Source organism: Dermacentor variabilis, chromosome 1, assembly GCF_050947875.1.
Source record: "Dermacentor variabilis isolate Ectoservices chromosome 1, ASM5094787v1, whole genome shotgun sequence".
Classification (NCBI taxonomy): Eukaryota; Metazoa; Arthropoda; class Arachnida; order Ixodida; family Ixodidae; genus Dermacentor; species Dermacentor variabilis.
The window spans coordinates 170,129,082-170,145,492 of record NC_134568.1 but is presented as its reverse complement, the minus strand read 5'-3'; the positions used below and the strand labels follow the sequence as shown (position 1 = coordinate 170,145,492).

Below are 16,411 nucleotides of genomic sequence, written 5' to 3'. Positions count from 1 at the left end.
GCCACCTGGTGGGAAAAAAGTGAACTGCTTAGAAGAAAAAAAAAAACAGTTCTCCTCCTTCATGTTCGATGGCACAGTGTGTCCGTGAGTGCTGCAAAAGGTATTGAAAGCGGCATTTCAAACCATCGTTAACGGGCCAGCTATGCCCAATGGGTGCGGTACAGAAAGAGTTAACATCATATAGCTCTATCAAATATGTTCTGCATAACTACATGTCAGGCACACAAGAATAAATCAGTGTGCTTCATGTTCACGTTCTTCACTTTCAATAATGCGCTTTGTGCCTAGTAGCGTGCTTTATGTATTACCTTGCCTCCCCCCCCCCCCGCCCCGCTCTCTCTCTGACTTTTTTTATTATACAATTCTTTAACCCTTTGAGGGTCAATGCCATATATTTATGGCATCGTCTGTAAACACGCTAATTTTTCAACTCTTTGTTGTCCAGCAAGTGCTGCCACCCTGTATGGATAAATGATGTTTTATTTTACTTATCTCCCCCCCCCCCACCTAGTCTCCTGCTTTTCATTGCGCTGCTTATTCACACTGGCGTTTCAGCGGCCACTCGCGCATCCACATGTGCAAGGGCGCGCGATGGTTAGTTTTGGTTTCGTCTTGCAGGCTGATTCCGTTCGGTGCACTCACAAAAACTGATGCCAATTTGGTTTCTAATCTCTCATAGGGTCACTGCTAGATGCTTGTTCTTCTATTGCTCACATTGGTGCGATTACATATGTTCACAGGCGGTTGCTGGTTTATTACAAATGATGCCGCTATATATGAACAATGCTGTCATGTCTGTGTTTATTTTCTCGAGACACAGCTCGCCAAAACTGATTGCCCCTCATTGGCGACAGAACGACGGATTACTGCAAGTTTCTGACTCGTTTGATTTTTCTGACGGGCGCACAACCATAGAGTTTTCTTGCGTGTGCTCACATACACGGTTCGATTATGCTATGGGTGTGCACGTTGGTTGCTCCTGCAAGTAAGTCGATTGGCAATTCCTCCGATGTAGACTGCTAGTGTGTCTACTTTTTATTTTTATTATTACTATTTATGGGAAGCCCATCTGTATTCATGAATAAATGATGCATGTTTACCTTCGAAAAATATTTTTTTGTCAATTTATGGTCGCTAAAAAAAGTGCAGTAAATTCTTTTCGAAATAGGTCAGTCTGAAGATTTTAAATGTGCACAAAATAAATAAATCTGACCCTGGGGGTTCGCATTTAGTAAGAAAAACCTGACCCCCCCAAAGGGTTAAGCTTGCGCTCGATGCATGTTTACTTCAGGGACCCCTCGTACAACTTTATGGTTCTGAAGTCCCACCTTAGCATGTCTGTGTACTCTGTTTGGTGCAGTCAAATTTATTTATTTATTTATCCTTGGCACATTTCTGGCTTGTGCCCAGTTATTCTAGAAAAAGAAATTGTTTTCCAGTGCAGTTGCATTGAATGGACTGTAAGCGTCCTCTTGGGTCTTCGCACAGGCTAATCACTGTGGAAGACGAGCTGCGACGGGAGCAGCGGGAGATGCAAGGCATGATTCGGGCCAAGCAGCAGCTGATTGATGCACAGGAGCGCAAGATCCAGACATTGGATGCAGCCAACCAGCGGTTGCTGGGAGCTCTTGCTCAGTTACGCCAACACTATCAAGACCAGGTTCAGCTGGAGCCCCGACTCCTTGCCAATGGTGCTTCCTCGCCACCACCACCCTCATACAGGAGCAGCTCCTGCTGACATGTGCCCATCACATTTACACAAGTGCTCCCTTGGGAAAAGACACATTGTGGCCTCTTCGTGGACAAGTGCCTAAACTGCAGAGTACCCCCACCCTCCTCCCTGCAACACTTTTGTGACAGTCTCATCTTCGGTGGCTCACGACTTATGCAATTTGAACCTAGAGAAGCCTATCGGCAAGCAGTGTGGAAGTTTGTCTTGTGTCCTGCATAGTGCTAGCTTTTGCTAAAGGGACCTTTGAATGGTTGTACAATAGAAGAGAGGTTGTGGTAGTATTCTACTTTTCGCACCAAGACAATGGCCAAGAAGCACTACACGTGCTCTTATTCAATCTCCCATGGCTTTGTAATGTGTGTGGGAGGAGGTAATGGATTTCTTACTTCTTGTAGGAGCCTGCGAAGTTTTTCTTTCTTTCTCTGATATATTGTGCGATGTTACGGTCCTAGGGAAGTTTAAATTGGAGCATTGTTTTCAGTGCACCAACAGAGCTGGCATAGCATTTCATGTGCCCACTTCAATGTCAATTTTTTGTCCTGTTTCACACAGATGTGAAGATTTTGCAAATTTGCCTCGGGGCACTTGTGGCCTAGTTTATGCACATAGTCTAACACTGCACTGCCTACATATAAAATTGTTGAATATGTTTCTATTGTACCCTTAAGGATGTGAAAGTAAGGTAACATCATCAGTTTATAATGGACCAAACTCACTATTTAATATTGGAGAGCTACTTTAATGGACACCGGTGATTTTTCTCTTTCTTCCCTTTATGATCAACAGCTGAAAATGTTTAAAACTAAAGCTCTGACTACTGATATCTGACCATAAAATGCACTTTGTTCTTTCTTGGCCAGCATAGGTAGGTAGCATCTTGAAAAAACATAATGCTTTATCCCGCTTTGGGGCATGTAAAGTTCAATAATTTTTCACAAGTTACTTACCAAGCAGGCCATAGAGTAGGATAAATTATGTAATGAAGTAATTGAGAGTTTTCCCTTCAATTTGCTTGCAAAATGGGAAGCGTTTAAGTACCCTCCACAGCTTAAGTGTCTTGCCTTCCTAATTTTGTTTCAAGCTGCTACAAATAGTTCTTTGTGCACCTGACCAGCACTGTAGAAGGCACAAGCTGAAATCATGTCTGCCATTATCTGTGTGGTACACTTATTGGATGGAGAGCGGTTACTGAGCATCCATTTTGATGTTGCTCTCTGGGATTTTGTCACAATTTCTAGGGTTAATCACAGCTGCTTAACACTGTGCTCGTACCGTAATGCACTTACTTACAGGGCCACAGTGACCAATTCAGCCTGTAGGAAGATGTAGACTGTTTGTTACTTGTGGCTCTTAATGTTTTGTCATTGTGATTGTAAGGTTTGATTTAGGATTAACTGAGATATGACCACATACTGTATGGCGCGAATTGAAGCCTGTAACTAATAACTACCTGTTTATATATAACTAACTTAATATTGTTCATTGTACATCTATAGTTTCATTGCTTTAGGTATATTGGCTTTTAATATTTTTTTTGTTTATTTTCACAGATGTCAGGTGTTTTTTTAACTTGCTTGAATTTAAAAGCTATGGCTTATCGCTGCACTTATTGCTATATTGTTTCAGTGCTTGAGGTACCTTGGTTCTTTAATATTGTTCGATCCCAGACATCTTTCATGCTCAATTTCTTTCTTGCAATAGTTAAGAAGCTTTGACAGGACAGGGCTTAATTCTCAGAAAATTCGTTTATTGCTAGAAAGCACGGTGTATTGTAAAGGTACCTTTTGAAGTATTTCTAATATCAGGGCATGATTGGCTATACAGATATGTAGGCTATAGATCATATAGATGTAAAGAAGGGCACTTCTGTGAGGAAATTTTTGTTTTTGTGTCTGTGTGTGTGTCCTGTACAGAACGAGGTTTCCTCAGGATTAGTTAGCAGTAACCAAAGCTTAATCAAAGCATGCCTAAGACACATCAAAATCTCATGCAGTGTGTAGAATGCTTGCAGTATGTAATACAGGCCACCCTAGTCTGTCTGTTACTAAGCACGTCTGTGGTCACAGTTGTGGTTGCTTAAGAGAACAGCATTGTCGATGTATTTCAAACTTGAGTTACGCTTTTCACTTTCAATAATCAAAATATGCTGGCTTAATTGAGTTTAACAAAAGTTAACAATCAATCGGACGACAATAAAAAAAAATGTAGGGTGGTTGTGTTCTGTGGACGTTTGCAGAAATACTTTACAGGAGTAATGAACCTAGGCCTTCATGCATAGTAAAATTGTTCCATATGCATTCTGACAGTGAATGCTTGTGCTAATATATGTTCTCAGATGAATTTAAGCAGGCAGAATCATGAGAGCAAGCTATGTGGCCTCCAATGCGATGCTAAGTCTAATAAAAACCATCAGTTTCTTTAAGTCAGGTATACCAGGCGTTTTTTTTTTCTTTTAATTATTATTCTAGCTGCGCCAAATTTTAAAAAATTGCCTTTGGCGATAGCACAATTTTAACCCTTGAGCTAAATTACTCAGTGCGGCAGCCATTATTTCTGCGAGAAACCAAAATGCTTAATTGAATAAGTACACTAATTAACTATTTTAATTAATTGTGTTACGGCACATATTGCAATTTACAAATTGTAGCCGGTGATTTCGCAAGGCAATACCACTTAGAACAAGTTCTCAAGACTGCACCAGTTTCGAGGTATTAATCTTCAAAGTTTTTGACGAAGTACATTGGCGTTCCAGTTACGTGTGTGCTTCATTGCATAAAACAGTGTGTTTTAGAAAAAAGTGAGTGGAGCAGTGCATTTTTACGGCAAGTTTAACAGCACATTTCTCTAAACTGGTGCCACTCTCTTAATTCGTTCCAAGTCGATATGCCTTGCAAGCTCACCAGCTACAATTTGTAGACAAATATGTGTGGTAAAGTTAATTAGTGTAATTAACTTAATTATTCAATTAAGCATTTTGATTCCTCATAGAAGTAATGGGCTACCTCATCAAATAATTTACCTCAACTGTTAGAATTGTGCTATCTGCTACATGCCATTTTAAAAAATGTGGTGCAGCTAAAGAAAAACACCCTGTATCACGCCTGGTACTGTTTGAGTAGATTTTTCATCTAAGATGTTGGGTATTTATTAAACTTGGACATGTGTGCATTAACTGCAATAGTGTCTTTTTCTTTTCTATCACTTTTCTTTTCTTCATGTGTGTGCGTGTTGTTTTACATGGTAGCACTGTGTAGAGACCCCTGAAAAACTCGGAGATGAGATTAGTACTGCTATTTTCTCTGAAGCCACAGTTATCTCGGCAGGATCGGCTTTCTTTTAACTTAGTTGGGTAAAGGTGTTTGCATTATTAAGGGCCATAAAGAAAAGTTTTCTTCCTCCCTCCCCCTGCTATCTGGCCCTGCTAGTTTTAACGCATGCAACCAGACTAGCTGTATGCTCTGTGAGGTTCCTTGTCGAAAGCTGTCTGCACAGTTGAGTTTGCCTTACAGTAAGTCTCTAATTATGAATGAATCATCACAATATAACAGGGCTGCTACTAGTATGCTTTATCTGAAATGTGCCTGCCACAATTACCACATCTGGTATTTGCTTGCTTGCGTATAATGGTCTTTCTTGGGGACCTGATGAGAATTTTGTCAGCTGATGTGTTCACTCAGGTGAAGCTGGTCCGTGAGAGGGGCTCGCCTTGAATGCTTCTTTTCAATGCTTCTCTTCAATTTGTGTTTTTTATTGCATATACACATCTCTGTTGTGAAAGTTTTGCATTTAGATTTCGTTATTTACTGTTCCCACAACAAATTATGCAGCAGTTATTTGCTCTAAGGAAAGAAAAAATGCCTTGTATATACAAAAAAAGATGTTATGAAGAAAAGAAATGGATGTACATTATTGCAATGAAAGCTGTGGCAACACCTTATTTTTTTTTTTGTACAAATTGCAGCTTTTGCCCAGCTACTGCACTTCAGGGATTGCTAGTGAATAAAATAAGCTGTCATTTTTCTCTTATTTGTATAAAGTTTGTATTGTTTTTGTTTTCAGTTTAACGGAAATGTTGATTAATTTGCAGCATACGTGTGCCTTTGGCATGTTTGAATACTGCAAATTTTAGTTGATGTTGTACCCATTTATTTTTGGGTCTGGACGTCAACCTAGGCTTGAGGTTGTATACCTGTTGTAATATGCCCCACCATGTGACACGGAAGAACATGTTGTCACTCTCAGATCCATTACCAAAGAGCACCACTTTCTCTTGTGTGAAAAAGCTTTTTGTTCGTTGATTTTCATGTATGCCCAAGGACAGGTCGTTGACAGTAAGAGCATCATTGCTCATGGAACACAATGCTCTGTGCTGTTGGTGCACACACAAATATGTGTATTTTGACATGCAATACTGTCCAGAGGAGCTTATAGAGAACACTATACATGTTAAAAGCATACAAATATATATATATATATTATTGTAAGGTGGCATATTGGGTTGTTGGTTGGGATTATTATTGAAGGCAGTAGGCAGTGCAAACAACAAGTGCTAACCAAATAAACCTTCAGTTGTGAGTCAGCACTTGTGTTTACCCTCTTTTTGTCCCTTGTTGTTAGCACTAGCACTGTTACCTGCCTTCAAGAATATATATATATATATATATATATATATATATGTGCTATACATATTGATTGATTGTTGACTGCTTTTTGTTTGTTTTGTAGCAGTTGATTAAGTGCACCTATGCAGTCTGTCAAGAGGAGCACAGAGGTCAGAAAATGGGTCATGCAAATTGAACTTTATGCCAAGAGATATTGCGTTGGCACATGTGTTTGCTCACTCCATGTTCCATGCAAGCTTTTTGTGTTTTCCACTGTCACTTTCATTAATTTTGCACAGAACACACAATTGACTATAACACTTCATGTGCACTCATTGTATGTTGAAGAATTGCTGTAAAATACACTCCATTCAGAAGTGTTTGAAGCATTCATAAAAAGCAACATGAGGATGCATTAGTCTGCACTTGAAGCTATGTTCCTTCTTTTGTTATAAGATTTTCTGCAGGTATCAAGCAAGTTATTGAGTATAATTATGTGCAAATTCTCTGTCATAACTGGTACTATTGAACGAAATCTATTTGTTGCACAGTAATGTCTCTGTGGGCATGAAATGAGCCTGGAGGGTCGGCACAACCAGAAAGTTGACATTGGGTGCAGCAAACCTTTCCCTGTCTTCCTCTTTTAGCATCTTGGATGTAGCGAGCATATTGATTTGTTCCCAGTGGCTGCACTTGTCTGGAAAGAAGCATTGAGCAGCAGCAGGTGTGGATGATTAGCCAGCAATCATTTGCAACCAATGCCTACTGGCTTCCTTACTCAGTTCACTTTTTATCTTTTATTTCTCATGGCTAATGTTAGTAAACAGATTCTAAAGCATACCCATGAGACCTATACCCATACACATCCTTGGAATGAGATTTCAACTTGTCTGGGCAGTGAACAACTTTCTTCCTTAGATGCAATGTGCCTTGTGCCACATACCTGGGTCAAATGAAACAAGTACGAAGCGGGGAAGGCTGCTTATTATAAGCTTGTATTAATTTTAGTTCACCTGCCACACATGACTCATTTTTATTATTTGGTGGCACTCAGCATTGTATTGTATCAATCAAATATATTTATATCTAGTGCTGTGCAAAGTTTTTGTAAATAAATTGTCTATATTTTATCTTGTGGTCTTCGTCATTGAAATTTGTTTTACATTTGGACACCCAGGCTATAAAATTCAATGGCAACTTTTTTTGCAAGAGGCTTTATTAGTTGTGGCATGTGATGTGCATTTAATTCAAAGTGTGTATCTGTAAAAGAGTTGTGCAAGTTGGCAAGCTACTTATTACTGAAACAGTGCAAGGAGTGTCCACTGCAAAGTGAGTCAGTTACGATACCCACAGCCTTTCCTTTTCATTCCTTCCTATAATTTACAATAGATTACTACTGCTACTAAGAAGCTAATTAAAGTAGAGATACCTCAAATGCTGTGTCCACAGATGGGAGCATTGCATTGCTGCATTCTAGTTACAATTAACACTGACAGACAAAATAAAAATAGAATTGTGTCTAAAGAAAGTGTTCTTGATTAGGTGGTTTCGATGAAAAGTCCAATCTGAAAGGTGAGAAATGCATGGAAAGTGAGAGAGAGACGGAGAGCAAGGACATGGAAAGTGAGAAATGTATGGAGAAAAAAAGTGGAACCTATATGTCCCACTATCCACCTTATCATTGAGTAGGAGTCTGCAGGATGCATCATCATTGCACTCTTCTACATTATCATGGCTGCTTGCAAAACAGCCTGTGTGCACTAGGGCACTGTACAAGCAACCAGTGCATGTCTTGTGTACTTCCACTGAGTCTATTGAGCACCATTTGTACTGTCCTCCAGGGCTGTCCAGTATTGCAACAGTTATTTGGAAAAACCAGATGCTTCTTGTAAAGCATCAAAAGTTGCATACATATTGCATAGTGATGTGATGTGGGCGTGAAGTGAAATGGTTAATCTGTTATTGGTAGGAGTGTGTGACAAATTGCAATGCCTGAGGTTGCAAAACTAAGAACAGCACATAGCTGTCGTGAATACTTGTTTTCAAGTATATTCAGTGAACACTATGGAAAATGGGCTTTGACTTTTCTTGTGTCATTGATCTAGTGCAAGAAAAGTTTTTTGCAAAAAGACTTTAAATAACACAGTGGGAAAGGAAGATGAATTAAACATTCAAATGCTCAAGTGATGTGCCTTTTTTGATGAATTTACAGAAAAAAAGTTCACCTAATGTCCTAAAGTGCAGGAATGTAACCACACAAAAATGTTCATTTGTAGTTATATTTCATATGGTTGAGTTTACAAGGTGCTCTGCAATGATAAGTATGAAATTTACAAAAAAAAAAACATTTCACCTATATTGCAGAAACGTTGCCGCACAAAATTGTTCAATCATAATTATATTTCATTGCTATAGCATCGTTAAGTTGCTCTGAAAGGTGGGACTGATATGTCCTGTCGTCCTTAAAGGGTTGATAGTGTGAGCCAAATGAGTGATTGAAGCCCACAGTGGGTGCACCAGCTATAACAGGTGCACTGTAGTAAATGTCGGCGATACTTTTTTTTTTAAGCCCTGTACTCAAACCTAATATTGCCTTATATTTAGCTTAGTTGGGTCACTGGATTAGATTGATGACCTGTGAAACCTAAATGTCTTAGGGTTTCTTCAGGGGGCAGTGGCCACGTGGGAAAGGCTAAATATAACTCTCCCAGCCATGCCAGCTGCGCTACTCGAGGACTTGTTTGTACATAAAGTGCTGAAAATGCAGATTTGGTAATAAATGAGAGCAAAAGTAAAGATAAGTTCATGAACATATATCCTTACATTGTTTTTTAAGCAATTTGAATCAATTCCATGGGGTGCCATGAGAATTTTATTGATGCATTTGATGTTAATAATAAACTTGGAGTACATATTTGAAAATAATGTATTGTGAGAACAACCAAAAAGCTGCCTTTACCAGTTCTAGGAAGTGTTGGTTCAAGCCACCGTAGGGCTACCCGCAACTATTGTGTGCCTGTTCAAAAGCACGAGAGACCGAGACAGCACGTGTCCAAACGAGGTGTATCTAATCAACGCCTCCTTTATATAAAGAGGCGTTGATCTAATATACCTCTGAGGTCTTTCGCGTTTCCAAAGCCATAAATGGCAAGCATTACTACCAAGCGAGCAAGTCGTCGTTGGCCTCCGCGAGATGGCACGACTTGTTAGCGGAAAAGAAACCCTCGCCTGCCTTCTCCCTCAGGCCTTCCTGATCTTCTAATTTCCGTACCGACGCTGTTGGTTCATGCGTTCGTCCGTGCGTGTTGTTGCAAGTCAACTTCGACTACTCCGTTGAACTCTTGTTTGCCAGGCGGCGAGACTCTACACGGTCGTCACTACACAGCAGCGCTGTCGCCGTTTCGTCCTTAGATCGGTCCCTTTTAGCTGGACAATTGTAATCAAAGTCGGTCATTTGGAGTTTTCCCTGAAGCGATTTGAAGTTTGCGATGAAATGCACACTGACGTTAGATGATGACGGAATAGGTACGTTAATATATCCAGTATGTGATGGGCGACCAGCGTTGCATGCAACGGCATAGCGTCGTCCGAAACCAACCAACTCAGCGTGAGGTCCCATTAGCTGGTCGGTCTTCAAGCCTAAACAGAGTTCGTGAGACGTGTTCTTCGCTTTCGTTGTCGTGCGAGTCGCGTCGGCTGGGACTTGTCGGCGATGCTGCGCGCAGTGGGAAGGTATTAGAAGACCCTGTTATGAACGTCAAGCTTCCGCCTCGACATGTGATGCGCGGGCTGAAGTTATGAACCCCATCATTGATGGACAGGTGAGCAACAAGTTGCGCTTGCTGTCTCTGAAACCTTAAATGTTACTTCGGCTGTTGTTGGTCTTCCTTCTGGCATGCAGGTAGTATCTGACGTGTAGAAGCTGCTGAGTGACCAATGCTGCCAGGTAGCAAGTTCCATGTGAATGATGCGAGCTGCTAACTCGTGCTGTTGAGAATATTTCAAACGCTTGGTGCTCCTGTGCTTTTAGTTTGGTCAAGTTCCTATAGTTCGAGTATGTGCCTGGTGTTTGTATTAGTGCTTTCTGTTTAAACAAACAATACGGTGTTGTTTCTCATCATTTCTGCTAAACTGGTGGGAATGGGTATTGGGATATGGGTCAAAAGCGCGGGGGAGGTTTTCGCGTCGCCGCCCACCACCTGTTGATGTGTACCCTTGGTGGTGCCGTCGCGGCTATCGCAATTGAGATTGAAGTCTTGTTTCTTTGATGTGGAAAAGCAGGGTGTTGCATGCTTTTTTCTGATACGTTACCGCAGAATATTGGTCGACGAGCCTATTATGCCGTGCTGCAGTTCGCTATTTGACCGGTATCGCTGGGGCGAAGGTCGTCTTCTATTACGAGAGCCGTGTGCCTTGCACGCTCGAGATGTCGTCTATTGGATCCTTAAAATTTCAAAAGATATAGATCGCGTGTTTTCGGTGCACTTCAGCGACTACTAGTACTTGAAAAGTTTGGGCAGCCTGTCGTCCGTACAGTCTGCGGTAAAATAAAAAGCGTCGCTGGTTCCCGCCGTCTGCTTCGCTCTCTGCCTCCGCCCCCATACCCTGGTGTCAGCTTTCAGCAGTTCGTGTAGGCATGCTGGTGATATAAGGCGATATTTAGATTGAAGACCTACCAAGTTCTTAAGATTCCTTGCTGCTATATACCCATGATGTGTAATGCCATTTCGCCACTGAAACATTTCCAAGCATTGGCGGACAATGTTTTGGTATGTAGTGGTTTATTGGCACGCACTGCTTTCAGTACCACATTCACACCGTGACAGCCAAATGTAAAGCACAACACAAGCGAAAACGAGGGTGTGCTCATTAATTGTTGCCCATGCGCTTACATTAACACTGGTGTATTTGCACCAATATGAAAGGGAACACTTCGCCTTCTTTAAACCCTGCGAACATGCAGTCAGAACGCCTCTCACTATTTGCTGTGTAGTTATTTTGTTGAAGAAGCCTCCTTTATGTTTATTTCAGCATATCTTTCAATTCAGGGACAAAGGAAATTACTAGCTTTAAATGGGAAGCGGGTGTTCCTTTTCTTGTTGTCTCACTTTGTACTTCGTAAGTCTAGCATTTGAAATAAAATTTTAAAGGGCCACCAAAGAGAAATTGTGAGCTGTATTAGTTATTCTTCAATACACAGAAAAGCCACTGTTATCATGAGAGGTATCTTGGATAAGTCAGAAAAGACAAAAACAAAAGGGCGGTGACATTGCTTTCAAGTTTCTGCACCAGCTTGCCATGATGCCATGGATTTTGTTTGCTTGGGCCTACTTATTTTTTTATTGGTAAAGATGGACTACAGTGTATTCTAAATTAAGGAGCCATATACTGAACTTGGCAAGTTCCAAGAACATTTACTGTGCCACAGTGACCTAAGCACAAAAAAGAAAGCATTGAAATTTGCGACATCACACTGGCATACTGGTGCTGGGGTTTTGATGTGAAATTTAAAGAAATTGAAGTTTCATATTCATTTTCTCATCCATAAAACAACCTCTTATGACTGCAAAATTAACAAATAGTTTTGACAGAAAACATTATCAGTCCAAACTATAGTTTAGTGTTTCTCTGTAGTATCCGCTTAAATTATTCTTCCCCTTCATTATCCAAGACATCTGTATTTGTAATCTTATTGCACTTTTGCCTTAATAGCTAATGTGTGAGCTAGTGTATTAGTTATGGCTAGTGCTTTCATAATCTATCAAAGATGTGTGTAGCACCACTCAGACCTACCTACTTCATTACAGTTCTTGATTCAGATTAGAGTAAGGGTGTTAGCACAGTGTTCATCATTTCTTGATTCTGTTCCATACCTGTAGGTGATTGCTACATTACAGTATGTTAAATCAACCACCCATCATCCTAGCAGTTAAGGGTTTTAGCATTTCTGTGTGATAGTGGCGCCTCTGAGACTGCAAATTAGCTTGAGTTCATGTGCTAGGGCATTTTACATGCCTGCATGCATGTGTTTCAATATTTCTTCCCTCATCATATTTGCACCTGGAGTACTATGTCAAACAGGAAGCCAAACTAACTTGCCCAAGTAACATAAACTCCCTCCCTTGTGTTTATCAGTAGTAATGCTAATATAGCTGTCAGGCTGCTGAAAAAAACTCATTTGCCATTTTCTTAAATTATAAAATTGACCTTTCAAGAGGCTCTATAACATCCCTGTTCAGCTTTCCTGTGTGTTTCACTGCTTTGTCAGGGTTCATGCGGGTCCTTGAAACCCTTGAAAACCCTTGAATTTGAAAAGATCATTTTCAAGGCCTTGAAAGTCCTGGAATTTTCATAGATCCTTGAAAATCCTTGAATTTCCCAAATTTTTATTTTTTAATAAACTTTCAGTGATTGTATTTGAGAAAATTTCAACCCACCTGAATTCCCACTGCAATGTTGTTTAAAATATGGTGTAAGTTTCGTACAAAGTCAAGTAAGCACGTGCCTAGCGGACGCTCGTGTCTGGCCAGAATGACACTGGCTTGCCCACTGTTTCCTCTCGCCCATTTCCTGTGCCACTTTCCAGTTGAGTCGAGAAATGGCGGCCACTGTGTGTGTGGTTTGCGCGGTCAGTGCCTCCTCTGGCGCAATCGAATCGGGCCATTTTGTGTGTGTTTAGCGCTTGCGTGTGTGGTTGTATCGTCACGTTTTGTGCACGTGTAACACTTATGCATGCATATGCGGTTCCATCATGCCATTTCGTGTGCCTGTAGTGCTCATCTGTGTATGTGCGGTTGTATCGCGAGATTTAGTGCACATGTAGCGCTTGGGTGTGCGTGTACAGCGGTATCATGACATTTTGTGCACCTGCAGCATAGTGTGCGCCAGTAAATGTGCGTGCCAACAATGCCCGGAAAATGCAAATTTCAGCGGTTGTGGCTGAACGACTACTACTGAGAGTGGCTTGCACCAGACATGTCAAATCCGTACAAGGTAAAATGCAAAGTTTGCTGTAAGTGTTTTGACATCACTGCCATGGGCAGGAGTCGGCACTAAAAAGCCACCTAAAAAGTGCAAAGCATAGAGAGCACATGCAAGCCACCGGGAGTAGCTGCATGATAAGGAGCTTCCTGACGATCTCTGAATGTCAAGTGAATGAACCACAGCCAGGGCCATTGCAGTCGTCAAACTTGATGGATGCATGCAAGAAGCATGAACTTGTGATTGACGCAGAAAATTTTGTGGACAATGAAGGTTATAACAACGCACTATTCATATCATTCGTCATCACAGGTGAATGGATCATTTCAGAGGATGTTTCCAGACAGTGAGGTGGCACAATCTTTCACATGCGGAGAGCAGAAGTGCTCGTATATCGCGTGCCATGGTTTGAGGCCATTCTTTCTTTCCTCTCTGCGGCGGGAGATAGAGAAAGGCGACTACTATGTTGTCTTGTTCGACGAGTCTTTGAATGAGAATTGCCAGCAAAAGCAAACGGATGTTCATCTAAGGCACTGGGATGCATTATAGTCGGTCACCGTGCGCTACTTCACATCTGTGTTTATGGGCCATGCCAGGGCTGAAGATATGCAAGAAAATCTACTTGGTGCCTTAGAACCACTTCCGTTACATAAAATAGTGCAAGTATCGATGGACTAACCCAATGTGAATCCCAAGGCATTCAAAGGCCTGCAGGAGCACCTACAGAAGAACACTCAGGTGGGGTGCTTAGACTTGGGCAGCTGTAGCTTGCACACTGTGCATAATGCCTACAAGGCAGGTCTTGCAGCAAGGAAACGGAGCTTGGACATTTTGCTCTCAAGTAGGAGCAGGCTGTTTCTTGATGCACCTGCCCGGAGAGAAGACTTTGTAGCTGTCACCGGACCAACTCTGTTTCCTTTCAAGTTCTGTGCACATCGGTGGATTAAGAACGTTCCGGTGATAGAGTGGGTTCTCCTTCTCTGGCCTGACGTCAAAGAGTATGTGGAAGCGGCAAGAAGCAAGAAAGTGAACCTTCCCAAGTGTGCTTCTTTTCAGAATGTTTGTGACTTTCACTGTGACCCGCTAGTGGTAGCAAACCTCTAGTTTGCACTTCCTATTGCAATGACTTTCCAGCCATTTTTGACACACTTTCAGACAGATAAGCCATATGTTCTTTTTGGCAAAGGACCTTGGGAATATTGTCAGAAAACTGCTAACAAAGTTTCTCAAGTCTTCTGTTCTCTGTTTATCAGTGGAAATCACAGGCCTCCTGAAGATTGACTTTGAAGATTTAAACAACCATGTGCCACTCGAGAAGATAGATGTCGGTCACACAGCCAAGCAGCTTCTTAAAAGCCACGCAATAAGTGTGAAAGCCGCATTTGCATTTCGCATGCAGTGCAAGGAGTTTCTTCTAAGTGTCACAAAAAAGATCCTGGAGAAGAGCCCCCTGCGATATCCCATTGTGAGAGGCCTCTCTTCACTAGACCCCAGGCAGATGTCCTCGAAGCTGGATGAGTGTCTGGAAGGCTTAAAAAAAGTTCTGGATGCACTCACTTCAGCAGAGAGAATCCATGAGCATTCAAGGGATACTGTGCTTGCACAGTTAATTGAGCTGCTTCAGGAACGCAAACATGAGTTGCAGCTATTTGAAGGAGCTCGCATACACTTGACAAATTTTTCTATGAACTTTTAAAGGTTGGCTCAGCATATGCCGAGCTTTGGAGCGTTGGAAAACTGCTGCTTGCACTTAGTCATGGCCAAGCAAGTGTAGAGAGGATTCAGCGTGAATAGCCAGGTTTCAGTAGAGAACATGAAAGAAGTGTTTCACGTTTCACAGCGCATTATCTGTGATGCTGTATGCATAGCAGGTGGCATTTTCAATGTGCCCTTCACAAATGAATTGAGAGCATCTGTGGCTTTTGCGAGGAACTAATACTGTGCCTTTTTGGAAACACACAACAAGCAGGAGCGTGAAGGTGCGAAACAGAGGAAGAAATGCTGCATTGCTAAAGAGATTGAAACTCTCAGAAGGAAGGAAAAGAAACTAGAAGCCGCTGTTGCAGAATTGACAGCTTCAGCAGACTCGTATGCAGAAAAAGCGGAGGCAACCAGTGACCCGACTTGCATAATGCAGTTAAACAGCCTAAGGAAGACTGCCAAGAGCAAGCAGCAGGAGATCTTGGACATTGATGTAAAAATTCAGGAGAAGCAAAATGAGGCCACCTAAGGACTGAGGGAGTGTTTGTTGCTTGGTTGATCTGCTTTAGCAAATAAATGTTTGCATCTTCTAACACACTGAAAGTGGTCATGCATGTAACTCTGACAAACAGTGATGAATAATGGTAAAAAAAAATGAAGTATCGCTGGAGCCATAGTTTTGTCTGAAGACAAGTTTCTTTGTTAAAACGTTGGCTGCAGCGACAATCCCCTTTTTCAGCGAATTCTCATCATTTCGAGCCTCTGTCTACCCCTAAACATTTGTCTATCTAGATTTCTAACAGAGAATGTGGTCCTTGAAAAGCGAAAAGTGTGAGTGCAGTCCACCTTCTATACTATTAGTCACATTTGAAAGTGTTGAGGTGCTTCTGGTAACTATGGGACCTGTAATGACAATGTGGCCATTGGTAATACTGAACCTCTTCCTTTAAGGTTTAGCTCAACAGTTTCCGCTTGATGCCCTGGTTGTTGTGCCAGCAGGTTTGCCATACACATACAGCTTTAGCTTCTGCAAACCATATTTCTCGAAGGTAGGATTTCGAGGTGATTCTTGTGCTCTTCTGCATGAAAGCACAAGAGAGGAGTGAGAGGGGATGCTGAGCTTGATGTTGCAAGTGCACACACTTTTTTTTTTCCTATATATCGTTTTTATTTCTCCAGTTTACAACAGAAAGGAAGCAGAAGCTAAAGGCCATGTGGCCTGACAAAGGCTTCTGCTCCTATAACAATTCGGCACGCAGGCCATATGCAGCATACAAATCATATAGACATACCGAAATCAACTGGAATGTTGGGATACAAAATATTATTTTCATTTAAAAAAATTAAAAATAAAAAAACACGTCTTATGAAATACACTTAAGGTACATTTTGTTTC

General features: G+C 41.4%; 2 protein-coding genes across 6 annotated transcripts in view; both read left to right on the top strand.

The window, feature by feature from the left end:
• raskol (Ras GTPase-activating protein raskol) overlaps nt 1-7,463 on the top strand; it is a 199,175-nt gene extending 191,712 nt beyond the window's left edge. For all 4 annotated transcript variants that reach the window (XM_075699424.1, XM_075699434.1, XM_075699442.1 and 1 more), the window contains one exon: nt 1,489-7,463. In XM_075699424.1, coding sequence (XP_075555539.1) covers nt 1,489-1,738 — 250 coding nt within the window. In that variant the 3' untranslated portion in view covers nt 1,739-7,463. The remainder of the gene's footprint in view (nt 1-1,488) is intronic.
• A 2,100-nt stretch (nt 7,464-9,563) lies between these two features.
• Nucleotides 9,564-16,411, top strand: part of Rgl (Ral guanine nucleotide dissociation stimulator-like) — a 158,721-nt gene continuing 151,873 nt past the window's right edge. The window contains exon 1 of one of the 2 annotated variants that reach the window (XM_075699477.1): nt 9,564-10,154. In XM_075699477.1, the coding sequence (XP_075555592.1) occupies nt 10,131-10,154 (24 nt within the window). In that variant the 5' untranslated portion in view covers nt 9,564-10,130. The remainder of the gene's footprint in view (nt 10,155-16,411) is intronic. The other variant, XM_075699469.1, reaches the window with a different exon arrangement.